Source organism: Pelophylax lessonae (genome assembly GCF_965119305.1).
Source record: "Pelophylax lessonae genome assembly, chromosome: 6".
Classification (NCBI taxonomy): domain Eukaryota; kingdom Metazoa; phylum Chordata; class Amphibia; order Anura; family Ranidae; genus Pelophylax; species Pelophylax lessonae.
The window spans coordinates 185,414,909-185,431,265 of NC_138773.1; the positions used below are offsets into that span (position 1 = coordinate 185,414,909).

At 43.4% G+C, this 16,357-nt stretch overlaps 1 protein-coding gene across 1 annotated transcript in view; it reads right to left on the reverse strand.

The window, feature by feature from the left end:
- Positions 1–13,165, reverse strand: part of CFAP410 (cilia and flagella associated protein 410) — a 96,424-nt gene extending 83,259 nt beyond the window's left edge. Inside the window, exons 1-2 of the mRNA XM_082260373.1 lie at positions 13,039–13,165; positions 2,305–2,426 (exon numbers count right to left, since the gene is read on the reverse strand). Coding sequence (XP_082116499.1) covers positions 2,305–2,381 — 77 coding nt within the window. The 5' untranslated portion in view covers positions 2,382–2,426; positions 13,039–13,165. The remainder of the gene's footprint in view (positions 1–2,304; positions 2,427–13,038) is intronic.
- Positions 13,166–16,357: the final 3,192 nt, after the last annotated feature.

Here is a 16,357-nt window from a genome sequence, read left to right on the forward strand (position 1 = left end):
TCGATATGTTTATATAAGCTACTATTCTCAATCTATACTTCCTCCCTGGATCAGCTAATAGCCTCCCATGGCTTCCACTACCATTTCTATGCTGATGACACCCAAATCTATCTCTCTACCCCTCAGCTCACCCCATCAGTCTCCTCCCTCATCACTGATCTACTAACAGACATATAAGCCTGGATGTCTCACCACTTCCTCAAACTGAATCTATCTAAAACCGAGCTCATAATATTTCCTCCTCCACGTGCCCCTTCCCCGGAATTCTCTGTCAAGATCAATGGAACAACTATCAATCCTTCCACACATGCCAGGGTGCTAGGGGTAACCCTGGACTTTGCACTGTCCTTTCAGGCTCACATCCAATCCCTGTCCAAATCATGCCGCCTTAACCTCCGCAACATCTCTAGAATACGGCCCCTTTTTAACCAATGACACCACCAAGCTTTTAATTCACGCCCTGGTTATCTCTCGCCTCGACTATTGCAACTCCCTCCTCATTGGATCACCCTTACATAGATTATCCCCTCTTCAATCCATAATCAATGCTGCTGCAAGACTTATCTACCTTACCAACCGTTCAGTGTCCTCCACCCCTCTCTGCCAATCCCTTCACTGGCTTCCACTCACCCAACAAATAAAATTCAAAGTACTAACAATAGTTTACAAAGCCATCCACAACTCTGCCCCCAGCTACATCACTAACCTGATCTCAAAATATCAACCAAGCCGCTCTCTTCGGTCCTCCCAAGACCTCCTGCTCTCTAGCTCCCTTGTCACCTCTTCCCATGCTCGCCTCCAGGATTTCTCCAGAGCTTCTCCTATTCTTTGGAACTCTCTACCCCAATCTGTCCGACTGTCCCCTAATCTATCCATCTTTAGACGATCCCTGAAAACCCTTCTCTTTAAAGAAGCCTACCCGGCTACTAACTAATAACACTGTTTTACTTGCTCCATCAGCCCATCCCCCACAGCTATTTCCTTTTGTATCAATTGACCCTCCCTTTTAGATTGTAAGCTCTAACGAGCAGGGCCCTCTGATTCCTTTTGTTCCAAATTGTATTGTAACTGTAATGTCTGCCTTAATTTTGTTAAGCGCTGCGCAAACTATTGGCGCTATATAAATCCTGTATAATAATAATAATAATAAGCTTCTAACAGAAGATTACAATAGGCATATCACGAGAGTATAGAATAGGAATCTATCTAGAGAATTCATTACTAATTGTAATACAGCCAAAAAAACCCTACAAAACATATAAAGGTGTACAGTATAAAGCTTACATTTATACTAGGCGTCTTTGTCATATTCAATATCAAGTGTCATACCAAGATGCTCGTGTTATGCATAGGTTATACAGTATGTAATTAGTGAAATAAGTAGGATGGAGGATCCATGGACTGTGGCATGTGCCCATATTTTTCAATTTACAGTAATACCTTGGTTTGCAAGCATAATTCGTTCCAGCAGCATGCTTGTAATCCAAAGCACTCGTATATCAAAGCAAATTTTCCCATAAGAAATAATAGAAACTCAGATGATTCGTTCCACAACCATTTATTGGTATAAATAAAGATATGCTGCTATCATAAAGTACAGTAATGTACAGTATAAGCATTGCATCCCCTCAGTTAAATAACATTATTTGTCCCTGTGTCTGTACTCTATATAAAGATGCTGATTTCTACTGTATCAGAGCATCTTCCGGGGCTCGCGTGACTCCTCGGCTCTCTGCTTCTCTCCTCCCCTCCTCCCTGGATGACATCAGCAGGAGTGATCGGCTCTGCCCGCTGGGGAGAGCAGAGAGACGAGGAGACACATACGCGCCGGCAGACACTTTGAAACAGTAGAAATCAGCATCTTTTATATACAGTACAGGCAAAGGGACACATTATGTAACAGAGGGGATGGCATGCTTATACTGTACTCTACTAAACTGCTCATATATCAAGACAGATTTTTTTTTAAAAATGTTGCTCGTCTTTCAAAACGCTCGTAAACCAGGTTCCTCGCAAACCAAGGTATTACTTTATTTAAAAAAATAATGTTATGCTCATACTCTTATACCAATTAAAACTGCCCACATACAGTATACTGTACTACCTAAAACCACTGCAAAGAGGGACCATAAAAGATCACATAAACTTAAGCTAGCAGAGTTTTTTGCATCCATTTTCGATTTCCAGCCAGATGGCTTCCTAAATGAAAGAATGACACGATTTAAAAAGGTTTTGCTAAACAAATCACAGGTACTCTATGTAGCCATGTTTTATCATCAACAAAGCAACACAATCCATACTCACCAGCAGTTCAGTTTCCTCACACTGTCTAACTCGGAAGCCTTTGCCCTGGATAGAACTTGCTTTCGCGTTAACTTCATTACTGTTTCACAGTCTGTAAGTATCCCTGTTAAAGACTGGCCTTCCTATGTGACAAATAAGCATATGAGCAACAATCCAGACAATATGTACACGTAAACAAAATAAGTCATAGAATATGGTAAATAAATTAAATATTAAAATTGATATATATTAGTATAATAAATTAGTATTAATCAGCATGGGTTTACAAAGGGTCATTCCTACCACACCAATCTGTTGACATTCTATGAGGAAGTGACCTGCCATCTAGATAGGGGAAGGCCTGTGAATGTGGTGTATCTGGATTCTGCAAAAGCATTCAATACAGTTCCCCATAAGGACTTAATCTACAAACTGAGGTCTGTAGGCATGGACCATAGGGTTTGTTCTTGGATTGAACACTGATTACAGGGGCGTGTCCAAAGGGTGGTGATAAATAACATGTACTCAAACTGGATTGGTAAGTAGGGGAAACCCAAGGCTCTGTCCTGGTACCAATTCTGTTTACTTTATTCATAAATGATATAGAGGTCAGTATAAATAGCTCAATCGCAGTTTTTTGCGGACTACACAAAAATAAGCAGGGCAATACCTTCACATCAGGATATAGAAGTTTTACAGAAAGACCTGAATAAAATAATGGGTGGGCAAATGAGGTTTAATGTTGAGAAATGTGATGCACTTGGAGGCTAAAAACAAAAATGCAAACTACTCACTAGGGGGTGAGCCGCTGGGGGAATCTAGGATGGGAAAAGAAGACCTGAGGGACCTGGAAGAAGACAGACTAAGCAATAGCATGTAATGCCTAGCTGCTGCAAGCAAAGTCAGCAGACTATTAGCTTGCATAAGAAAGGAAATTTACTCCAGAGATAAAACTATAATCCTGGCACTTTATAAAACTCTGGTTCAACCACATCTACAGTATTCTGTCCAGTTCTGGTCACCAGTCCTCAGGAAGGATGTGCTGGAACTGGAGAGAGTCCAGAGGAAGGCAGCAAAATTAATAAGGGGACTGGAGGACTTCAATTATGAGGAATAATTACAAGCACTAAATTTATTCTCCCTGGAGAGGAGACAGGATAGCGATATACAAATACCTCAATCATGATCCCAGCATAGGAAAAAAAGGTTTCAGTCTCAGGGAGTGTAAGAGGACACATGGCCACGTAATGAGATTGGGAGGAGAAGCGGTTAACCCATAAGCTGTGTAGGGGTTTTTTCCACTGTCAGGGCAATAAGGATGTGGAACCCTCTTCCATAATTAATGGTGTCAGAGGGGAGTTTTGATAACTTTAACCGGTTCCCGACCGGCCACCGCCTATTTACTGCAGCAATGTACCTCTGCTGCGCAAATCGACGTAGGTCTACGTCGGTCGTGAGCAGGCAGCTAGGGGGCGAGCACGCACCACCGGCGGTGCGCTGCCACCCCCATTTGGCAGCGGGGAAGCCGATGCACGGGTCAGGCGGCTCCGACTGCTGCCTGACACCCGCAATCGTTCCCCGCTGAGAGAGAAGAACGGTCAGATGTTGTAAACACAGCCGACCGTCCTTCTCCCTGGAATGATCACCGAGCCCCTGTGATCATTCCACACTGATCATTACACTGCAGTCTTTACTCGAGCAGGGTTTGGGGTATAGCCTTTGATGCTGAGGTAACACCAAGGCGGATAGCTACTGCGAAAAGACTAACTCAAACTGAAGAAAAAACATCCATGTATATCAATATCTTAACCTGTTGCCGACCGTCTACCGCAGTTACACGGTGGCAGGCAGCCGCTCCCAGGCAAATCGCTGTAGCTGTACGTCGCTTGCTCTCGGGAGTCTAGGGGGCGAGCGCGCCGCCACCGGTGCGCTCCAGCCCCCGCTCGTCAGAGGGGAAGCCAAAGCAGCGGGCAGGTGGCTCCGATTGCTGCCTGACACCCGCAATCATTCCCCGCTGAGAGAGAACGGTCAGCTGTTGTAAACACAGCTCACAGTACTTCTCCCTGGAATGATCACAGAGCCCCTGTGGTCCTTCTATATAGGATCACAGATCTCTATGATCATTTCAGAAGCCACATGCCCCCACAGTAAGAATCCCTCCCCTAGGCTCACATTTAACCCCTTGGTCACCCACAATGTTAACCCCTTCCCTGCCAGTGTCATCATTACAGTAACAGTGCATATTTTTAGCACTGATTACTGTAGTAATGTCACTGGTCCCCCCAAAAGTGTCAAAAATGTCAGTTGGGTGTCCGATCAGTCCGCCGCAATGTCGCAGTCCCGCTAAAAATCGCAGATTGCCGCCATTACTAGTAAAAACAAAAAAAAACAATAAAAATGACCTAAATCTTTCCCGTAGATAGTAGACGCGATAACTTTTGCGCAAACCAATCAAAATATGGTTATTGCATTTTTTTTTTTACCAAAAATATGTAGCAGAAAACAAATTGGCCTAAAATGTTAAAAAATTTTGATTTGAATTTTTTTTTTTTGAGAATGTTATATAGCAGAAAGTGAAAAATATATATATGTTTTTTTCAGAATTGTCGCTCCTTTTTTGTTTATAGCGCAAAAAATAAAAATCGCACAGGTGATCAAATAACACAAAAACAAAGCTCTATTTGTGGGAAAAAAAGGACATCAATTTTATTTAAGTACAGCGTTGCACGACCGCGTAATTGTCCGTTAAAATAACGCAGTGCTGAATCACAAAATATGGCCTGGTCATTAAAGCGGAGTTTCACCCAGTGCACATTTTTTTAAAGAAAAAAACACCCCCGGGACAGTCAGGGCTAGTACATTGCACAATGGCTAGCCTCTGATCTGTCCCGGGTTGCACTTACCTTTTAGGAGAAATACTTACCTTGAAAAAGTATTCTCCAGCGCTGCCATCTCAGGTGTGGGCAGCTTGAAGCCAGCGCGATCCTCTTCGGCGTCCTCTTCCTTCTTCTTCGGTCCCACGATGCACTGCACCGGCCCCGACGTCACTTCCGGGCGCGCGCGTCATCCCTCCACAGCTTCTGGGCATGCCCAGAAGCTGTTTAGAAGGGAATGACGCGTGTGCGCCGGAACTGACGTCTGGGCCGGTGCAGGCGCAATGATTCCTGGGAGCGATGACGTTCAGCTCCCAGGAATCATTGCAAAAGCCAGGAAGTGACGAATCGCCGCGGCCGCCGAGGGGAGGAAGAAGGAAGTAAGGTAAGTATATTTTCTCTACAAGGTAAGTAAAAAAAAAAAAAAAAATTGCGATTATCCATTTGTTTTTCAGGTGACCCGGAGCGAGAAGATGGAGGTAAGTATAAAATTAGGGTGGAACTCCACTTTAAGGGGGAAAATCTTCCTGTCCAGAAGTGGTTAAAAGACTCTTGAACATGCATCTTAGTGAACAAAACATATAGGGATATGGGAAAAGATTATAGACACTGACACACCTACACAGGTTGAACTGGATGGACCATTGTCTTTATCTAACCTTAACTATTATGTAACTATATCAATTAGGACCCTCACACAAATCAGACACCCTAAACTCTCTATAATCAAATATTAAAATAATCATTCTCGAAGACAGAAGGTGGACTATTGCTCCATAAAATAGGAGCAATATCTATGAATAAACACTAAAGTCCCGTTAACTGTATGGGATATATTTATAAAGCAGTTAATCTGACGCTCACCAGACCTTCACTGCCAAATTACTTTTCTTAGTCTGTGTGTGTTTAAAATGACAGTGATTGATTCACCACCTGTAAATATATGGTGAGAATAACATTCACTGCCTAATAAATTCACCCCTGTGGATGTACACTGTCATGTATTCATTAATTTTAATGACCCTGTGGCAAGTGTTGTCACGACCAAAAAATGTGCACAAACTTTTTAGAGAATGGCTTACAACACATTGCAGATATCTAATCAGGCACCATTGAAGACACTCTTTTCTACAGCTGTGTTACTGATACATTATTTTGCTAAGGAGCATTTGCAGTGTAACATTATGAAAAGGGGTGATTAAGCTCAGTGGTGGTGAGCATTTTTATTGCGTTCACAACAGTCTGAACTTTGCTTTTAAGGATAAATTCACCTTTAGTAACATGTTTCATAAAGCTGCATGATTCGGTGTAAAATGAGAATCACAATTTTTTTGCTTAGAATAAAGATTACGATTCTCTCACAATTTGCAGCGTAACATCTTTTTTTTTACATTAAACAAAAACAATTGGGCTAACTTTACTATTTCCTTTTTTGGGTTTTTTAAATTCATTGAAGTGTATTTTTTTCCCATAAAATTGTGCTTGAAAAATCGCTGTGCTAATACAGTCTTACATAAAATATTGCAACACCTGCCATTTTATTTTTTAGGGTCTCAGCTAAAAAAAACATATATAATGTTTAGGGGGTTCTGAGTAATTTTCTAGCATAAAATATTTATTTTTTAACTTGTAAGCGACAAGTGTAAGAAAAAGGCTCTTCAAGTGGTTAAACTGACCTCATTTGCAGATCAAAGTTCATCCGTTTGATCTCTAAAAGAACCAAATAAACCAAATAATACAATGTTTCTTTTAATCTCTCAGCACTGAGCAATGTTGTAATAAACTTTGCCGGTGTTCTAAAATTTTCTCGGACCCGTGAAAAAAAATCGGACCTCGTCACTTCCGGTTATGGGAGTCTAAAGTGCGCATGCGCATAAGACATTATCTTGGTTTGGTAAACTTATAACACATAGCGGGCAGTTGAATGAGAGGAGGCGGGGCTGAGGTGGGACGGAAGACACCGTCGCGTCATCTGCAGAGCTGAATAGAGGAGGCGGGACGGAGGTGTGGCCGTGTAATAAATGCAGGACTTTAGCGACTCCTTGTTTTATTATCTTTAGCAATTATCGTATTATTTATCCTTAGGATTTCATAACATTTATTATTTCTATAATACAAAATAAGAAATACTAAATGTAACGAAATCCTAAGGATAAATAATACGATAATTACTAAAGATAATAAACAGAAGGAGTCGCTTAAGCCCTGCATTTATTACACGGCCGCACCTCCATCCCGCCTCCTCTGCCAGCTCTGCATATGTGCCTCCGTCCCTAATGTCTCGATGACGCGGCGGTATCCTCCGTCCTACCTCAGCCCCGCCTCCTCTCAATCAGCTGTCCGCTCTCTGTTATAATTTTGCCAAACCTCGAAAAATGTCTTCTGCTCATGCGCACGGACGACTCCCATCAGCTGTTTTGTGATGCTCTATCACCGGAAGTGACGAGGTCCGATTTTTTCATGGGTCCAACAAAATTTTACAACACCGGTGTAACGTTAAAAAACCATACCTCGTGACAATTCCCTACCCTCGTCACTTACTGTGCACATACGTCATGGAACAGCTGAGCAGCTTACCACTGCGCATGCTCACAGCTCTGGAGGGTAGCACCTACGTAATTGAGCAGCTGAGCAGCTTACCAGTGTGCATGCTCACAGCTCCGGAGCAGTGTTAATTTTGGCAGCAAATTTCAATTTAGTTTTAGTCTTAGGACTAAAATGGCATTTTAGTTTTAGTCCCATTTTAGTCTTCTGCAAGTGTTTTAGTTTTAGTCGTATTTAGTCGACTAAAACTCCAGTACATTTTAGTCGACTAAAACGTCCTACATTTTAGTTGACTAAAACTCATTTTAGTCATCTATAATCGAATGGGTGTAGTTCAATTGTAATTTGTAATGCATTATTTAAGCATTTCTCTACAATTTCCAAACACATTATATACTACTGCTGGCCCTGGAGTGAAAAATCTAATATGTTATTATTTATGGTATTAAGCTTTGAGCATGCACCAATTTTGGCAGCAAATTTAAATTTAGTTTTAGTTATAGTCTTTTGACTAAAATGCCATTTTAGTTTTAGTCGTATTTTAGTCATCTGAATTGTTTTAGTTTTAGTTGTATTTTAGTCGACTAAAATTGTGTTAATTTAGTCGACGAAAACGTTTTAGTCGGTTTTAGTCGACAAAATTAACACTGCTCCGGAGGGTAGCACCTACGTAATTGAACAGCTGAGCAGCTTACCAGTGTGCATTCTCATAGCTCCGGAGGGTAAGGAATTTTCAGGGGGTAGTGTTTTGTAACGTTACACCGCATCAGCTGTTCCCTCGGGTACATTAAATCATCTCCGGAAGTGACGAGGGTAGGGAATTTTCACGGGTAGGGTTTTTTCACGGAACACTGGCAGGTTTTTTATTTTTATTTTGACAGCTGCAAACAAAGAACTGCACTGCACTTGTTACATGAATTGTGGAAATGCTGCATTAAGATCGTGAGGGGGGTTGAATCAAGATCGTTATTTTTTAAAGATTAATCATGCAGCTCTAAAGTTACATGTTACACCCATATTTAGGATGTATCATGTTACTAACTGAGCAGCCCCCACACCCTCCCCGGGTGCCAGGATTACACTACGGCAGGTGTCTTGTCGCCAGACATCCCAAGTCTCCTGAGAGGTGCGGAGGTCTCCCGCATGCAGGCTGCGGCTCCCTGACACCCGGAAGTGCCGCGACCGCATGCAGGAGACTCCCGCACCTCGCAGGAGATTTGGGATGTCTGGCGACAGAATGGTGTCTGTCAGCTGTGACAGAACAGAGCCGATGCTTTCTGTATATTTCTGGCTCTGCCCTGTCAGAGGCGGAGTGATATCAAATGCACTCCCCCTGTGAGAGGAGAGATACAGGAAGCATCAGCTCTGCATTCTTCCTCAAGCGCCGCTCCTCAAACTCTCCGCCAGCAGTATCCACAGCAGTAACCACCAGCAGTACCCGCCAGCTACTCAGTACTCAGGCTGTGGCTGCTTTCTGCTGAAAGCAAACTGTAAAACGCTGATTTTCCTGTATTTAGCCAATTTAGCTCCCAGTCACACTAGTGAGATTTCAGATGTGACTGCTGTCGTACAGCATTGCACTACAATGAAAGTCACAATATATTCAATGTTGCCTATTCACATGAATGTGGCACAACTGCAGCATGGTTTTGTGAAAGGTGCAAGTGCTATTTGGTGCTGTCGCATTTTGGACCCACAGACTTCAATAGAAAAAAAACAAAAATGCATGTACATGCGTTTTTAGCAGAGATTTTTTAAGGAGCCACCACCAGTCGGCATTCTAACAAGCAGCGACTCATTTCTATCCTGCTTTTTCAGCTGTCAACTGCAGGTTCCCGATGAACATGTGAATGTAAACAAAGGAGCAGGGATGTTTAAAAACTTTTTAAAAAAGAAACCCGAGGCAGTTCCTTTACGATCTTTACCTTTGGCTCTTGTATGAATTTTAAGAGGGACTAAATACCACAAAAACAAATGAAAAAAAAAAGTGTGAGGTGCCCCTAAAGTTTATAGCAGACCCTCTTCTGATCATGCAGCCTGGTAGGCCAGGAGAGGGGGGTGGGTGAGCATGTACCCCCCCCCCCCCACCTGAACCATACCAGGCCACATGCCCTCAACCTGGGGTGTACTTTGACAGAGGAGACCTCCCCCCCTCCTGGCCAGGTGGTTTAGGGGTCTGTGGGCAGGGGGGGGGGGGGTTATTGAAATTTGGATTTGGGAGGGACCTCAAACATTATTTTTTTTTGTTTGTTTGTTTTTTTGGGTGTTAGGTCTCCATTAAAATGCATGCCAGACCCATATTGCCTCATATGGATTATGGGGTAACCCCATGACTTAATATTTTGTGGGGGGTTTTAAACGTCCCTGCTCCTTTGTTTACATTCACTTGTCAGCCGGGAATCCCTAGCTGGCAGCTAAATGAGCAGGGCAGGGATGAGTCACTGGATGTTAGGATGAGAGTGGGTGCCGGCTCCTTAGCAACAAGCATCAATGAGAGCTCAAACTGTCATAGGTGCCTAAAGGCCCGTACACACGATAAGAAATTCGGAAGGGAAAACTTCGTCCGACGACCGATCTGCCGATTTTCGGATTGTTAGTATGGTGCTTTTAGCAGGCGACTCCGACTTTTCGGCTGACAAAATCCTCATGTGCAGGCATTAAAATTTTTGTCCTCCGTCAACACACGTCCGATTTTTGTCTCATTAGTACAGATTTTGACGGGGAAAAATCTTATGAGCAAGACTAGGCATGCTCAGAGATGAAAGAACACATAGAAAGCAATCCAACACATGACATCACTTCTGAAGTAGAATTCTGTCGTACGGGAAAATTCGTATGAAAATAACCTCTTCACTTTCCACATCAGACTAGCATGCCACGGAAAACGGACAACAGATCGTTCGATAATCTTATCGTGTGTACGGGGCTTAAGACAGGATCAGCTGCTCATATTGCTCCTGCAGCAATAGACGATTACCGCAGTGGGAGGTGCGTGGGGAGGGGGGCGTTTGGGCAGAGGACTTAAAGTGGTTCTAAAGGCAGGAAGGTTTTATACTTAAATGCATCCTCTGCATTAAAGTAAAAAAAAACATTCTGCAAGCAGCTCCCCTTCCCAGGCCCCCACCAATGGACACACAGAGTGGGAACGAGCATGCATGAGCGTCCACCCTAGCAAGGTTCTTGCTATGGGGGCACTCGGTTGGAGGGGGGAACCAGGAGCACAATCAGGACTGCTCTGTGCAAAATCATTGAACAGAGCAGGTATGTTAAACATGTTTGTTATTTTAATATTAAAAAAAAAAAAAAAACAGCATTTACAATCACTTGAGGATTGGAACAAAGAGAGCAGTACACGGGACACGTCTCATTCAGTGTATGTACCATCCCTTGTGCTGATTTAGAAAAAAAAAAAAGTAAAACGGAACTTAAGGAAGAGATTCACACCTTTACAACAGTCCCTCTGGTGCCGGCATCGTCTCTTGTGTGCCAGTATTTGGGCCTCTTCATTGGCAAGCACGGGATCACATTACTACTGTGCATGCGCAGGAGTAAGTCATCCTGGCACACAGGATCAGGCTGGCCTTTGTAGGCTTGTGCAGCTTACATTCCAAGGATTGCTGTGATCAGGAAGGTAGCTGTAGTTAATTGCAGAAGACGCATTGCATGTCTGTTCTGCAATAAATGACTGCCTGCTCACAGTAAGGTAAAAAGGTACTTTAATTCTACTTTAAGCTTGAAGAATTGGTAAACTGCGATATATAATTTTTTTGTTTTTGAGTTTAGTACCACATCCACTTGGCGCCCGCCGACAAATGATGGCGGAGTGGTGCGGCTCTCGTTCTGAGACGACGGCATATGACGGCGCCCAGTTTAGCCACAGCCTGGATCTCAGCAAAGAGCTGCGACTCTTTACACTATTCATCAGTGCCCTGATTACAATACAGCCCCAACAGTGCCCATCAGTGACACCAGTCTGTGCCCATTAGTGAGGCCAATCTGTGATGCTTTTAAGTGCCTGCTCATCAGTACTGCTTATCAGTGCTGCATATTCGGGCCTCCTCATCAGTGCCCATCATTGAAAGAGAAAAACTACTTATTTGCCACATTTTCTGGTAGAAGCTAAGAATTTTTTTTTTTGTTTTTTTGTTTCAGGCCCCGTTCACATTGCAGCGACCCGACTTTGCCGGGCGACCTCACAGGTCGCGGCGCGCTGCTCGCCCCGCGACCTCGGAGCGGCCGGCACGGACTTCATAACATTGAAGTCTATGCAGGTCGCCCCAAAGAAGCTCCGGACCCTTTTTCTAAGTAGGAGCGACTTGTGTCGCTCCTATTAGAACAGGTCCACAGCTTCTGTATGGCGGGCGACCTACGGCGACCTATGAGGCGACCAGGTCGCCTCACAGGTCGCCCCAGTGTGAACGGGGGCTTAATGTTTGGTCTTTTTTATCGTTTTTTTTTTTGCAAAAAAAAAAAAAAAAACAGCAGTGATTAAATACCACCAAAAGGAAAGCTCTATTTGTGTGAAGAAAATGATAACAAAATTAATTTGGGTATAGTGTCGCATGACCATGCAATTGTCATTTAAATTGCAACAGCGCTGAAAATTGGCCTGGGAAGGAAGGGGGTGAAAGTGCCTTGTATTGAAGTGGATAAGGAAACCACTGCACAGAGTATACATAAACCAAACAAAAGAAGAAAGAAAATGCCCGTTTAAACATATGCGATGTCAGACATTGCATGTGATTCACACCGCAAATCACAAATCATACGATGTCTGTGTGATTGCACGGCTGAATTTGCATCGCATTAGGACCAAAGTCGCACAGGACCCTTTTTTTTGGTCCAGACCAGAATCGGATTGAATGGGTGTTCACACCGATGCAATCCGATTCCTGTCTGAACTGACAGTTCACACTGCGATATGCGAACTAATTTGGGAGTGTCGTTAACTTTGTATTGACACCCCCAGCAGTTCGCATATTGCAGTGTGAACTGCCTACGAGTCGTATGCGATGCGGGAACCCACAGTAGAATCGCAGGGTTCCCACATCGCACCAATGTGACCCAGCACTAATACACACAGATTTACTAGTAATGAGAATGCAATAGGCATCTCTGGCAAATAGAGAAATGCTCTGATGAATAATCTGGTGGGAGCTCACTACTTCAGTATCACTTCAAAAACAGAAAAGAAAACCCCACAGTGCCTATAGAGGTGGATGGAGAACCCACTGTAAAAACACATGGCTGACCCTGGTAGTGTGTCTGTCATTGGTGTACTATACACACATTGTCCATGGTATCCAGGGATGGGGAGTCATCCTCTTCTCTCACTCACCTGTCTAGGGGAAAGAATATTCAGAACCCCCTGAAATTATACAGCGTTCGGGCACTATTTCTTCCAGTTGCCAGGTAACAAGTTCCAGCAACACTATCATCCGCTGCTTGTGGATTGGTGCGGCTGTGTGCACTCTCCAAAGCGGTCCCCAGTGTACTTTGTCACTGAAAATAAAGTTCCGGCTTTTCCATTCACACCAGCAGGATGTGTTAGTAAGGGGCTGATAAGTGTACTGAGCTTCCCCGCTCGCTGGATTATGTGGAGACGAGCTGTTCTTTATTCCCAAGGTACAGGATGGTCATTGTGGAACAGTCTTCCCTCACAGTGAAGGGGAAAGCAGAGCTGAGCTGTACACTGTAGAGACAGCCCCTGTCCTGTGTATTAGTAGTGGAGTCATTGTCCATGTGTGAGGTATGACTCCAGAGACTTGGAGCTCACCCAGAGCTGTCCTTTCACTCCATGTGGCTGAGGAAAGTGGACAGGGGAAGACAAGTATACATGTCTGTGGTGGTTTGCATTATAATGAACCTCTAGCTTTCCTCTATATGAGTGGTACAGTTTAACCACTTCAGCCCCGGAAGGTTATATCCCCTTAAAGCGGTAGTATACTCTGCTTTTTTATTTTTACCTACAGGTAAGCCTATAATAAGGCTTACCTGTAGGTAAAATGAATATCTCCTAAACTGGCACAGTTTAGGAGATATTCACCTTGCATGCAGCCGCTGACACCAGCGGCGTATGCGCGCTGAAGGTCCGGTGTATCTTGCCAGACCTTCAGAGCTCCTTGCCGAAAAGTTAACTCCTGCGAGCATGCGTGGGAGTGACGTCATCGCTGCTCCGGCCACTCACAGGGCTGGAGTCGCAGAATTCGGAAGAGGCGCAGAGGGAACATGTCAGCTCCCTCAGCGGTGTCCGGGCGACCGTGTGGCTTCGTTCTAAGGTAAGTATTTCATAATGTGCTCCTATGAGATGAACACTAACACATTATGCCATTGTACTGCAGGATTTTATTTTTTTTTACAAAGAGGATACAACCGCTTTAACCACTTTACCACCGGAGCATTTTGCTGTCTTGCGTCCAGGCCACTTTTTGCGATTCGGCGCTGTGCGACTTTAACTGACAATTGCGCGGTCGTGCGACGCTATACCCAAACGAAATTTACGTCCTTTTTTTTCCCACAAACAGAGCTTTCTTTTGGTGGTATTTGATCACCTGTGCGATTTCTACTTTTTGCGCTATAAACAAAAAAAAGAGCATTTATTTTGAAAAAATAACAATATTCTTAACATTTTTTTATATGAAATTCCCCCCCAAAAAAATGTAAAAATCAAATTTTTTTAAATTTTTGGCCAATTTGTTTTCTGCTACCCATGTTTGGTAAAAAAAAATCACAATAAGCGTATTTTGATTGGTTTGCGCAAAAGTTATTGCGTTTACTAACTAAGGGAAAGATTTCTGTCATTTTTGGTGTTTTTTTTTAACGCGTAATGGCGGCGATCTGCGATTTTTTTTGCGGGACTGCGACATTGCGGCGGACAGATCAGACCCTTGACTGACATTTTTGACACTTTTGGGGGTACCAGTGACATTACTGCAGTAATCAGTGTTATATATATGCACTGTTACTGTAAAAATGACACTGGCAGGGAAGGGGTTAATTTTATTGGAGAAGGAGGGGTTAATGTATGCCTGGTGCTTACTGACGTGTGTGGGGGGAGGTGACTGCGTGACACAAGGACAGATCCAGGGTTCAGCTATGCTGAACCCTGCAATCTGACCCTGCCTGTCACTTAGGAGATCCCTGACGATCGGGGAAGAGCGGCGGCGATCGCCGCTGCTCCTCCCCTGGCCCGACTCCTGCTGTGACTGAAAACGAGAAAGGGGAGTGTCTGACGACGTAGTACTACATCGTCAGACGATAACAAGCCACTCTGCCGCAGTAATATTACTGTGGGCAGAGGTAAAGTGGTTAATGACCAGGCCATTTTTTGCGGTACGTTGTTCTATCAGAATACCGCCACCTATACCTATATTTTGCAACTGGAAGTGACGTTGGCACAAGAAAACTTACTGCGCATGCGGCATGCGCTCCAACATGGCCGCTATGCGTTCCAATAGCTTTCCTAATGTGACAGAACATGAAGCAGCAGCAGACAAGTTTTTACATCCAAGCAACTCTTGGAATTGCTGACTGATTTTAGCAGTAAACTCACCTTATAAACTGAAATAGACTATTTCACTATATAATCAGTTTGTCGCTGAGCAGTGCAGGGTGTGCCAAGATAGACGTCGCCACCTTCTTCCTGCAGGTTACTCTCTATATTTACTATATTACAATAATTATAGAAATATATTACTGTTATTAAGTCTATAAGGTCAGTTTACTGCTAAAATAAATGTACTTACGTGGGTGTGAGAAGATGTCCGCAGCTGCTTCGTGTTCTGTCACACTAGGAAAGCTATTGGAACACATAGCGGCCATGTTGGAATGCATGGTGCATGCACAGTAAGTTTTTCTCGTCCGGATGTCACTTCCGGTTGCAAAATCTGATAGGTAGCGGTATTCGGATAGAACACCAGCACTGCGTTGCTTTAACTGACAAGTGCGCGGTCGTGCGACACTGTACCCAAATAAAATTGATTTCCTTTTTGTTCACACAAATAGAGCTTTCTTTTGGTGGTATTTGATCACCTCTGTGGATTTTATTTTTTGCGCTATAAACAAAAAAGTTCGACAATTTAAAAAAAAAGATATATATATATATATATTACTTTCTGCTATAAAACATTCCCAAAAAAAAGATTGAAAAAATCAACTTTCTCTATTAGATTAGGCCAATATGTATTCTGCTACATATTTTTGGTAAAAAAAAAAAACACAAAAAGAGTATATTAATTAGTTTGCGCAAAGTTCTAGCATTTACAAACTATGGGATATTTATTTATTTTTTATTGTTTTTTATTAATAATGGCGGCCATCAGCGATTTTTAGCAGGACATTGCGGCGGACAAATCTGACACTAAAGGCCCGTACACGCGTAGCGATTGTCGGCCGTAAATATTCGGCCAATGTCCGATCAGCTGATTGTCGGCTTGTTAGTATGATGCTTCCGACAACCGACTGTGACTTTTCGGCCGAACAGAATCTGGTGTGCAGCCTTTAAAATTTTTGTTGGCCAACACCAGAACAGCCGATTGTTCCTTAGTCAGTACAGAATTCGGCCGACAAACAGCAGATGAGCAAGACTGGGCATGCTCAGAGAAGAAAAAAACACACGGAAAGTTAAACATCACATGACATCACTTCTGCAGTCGGCT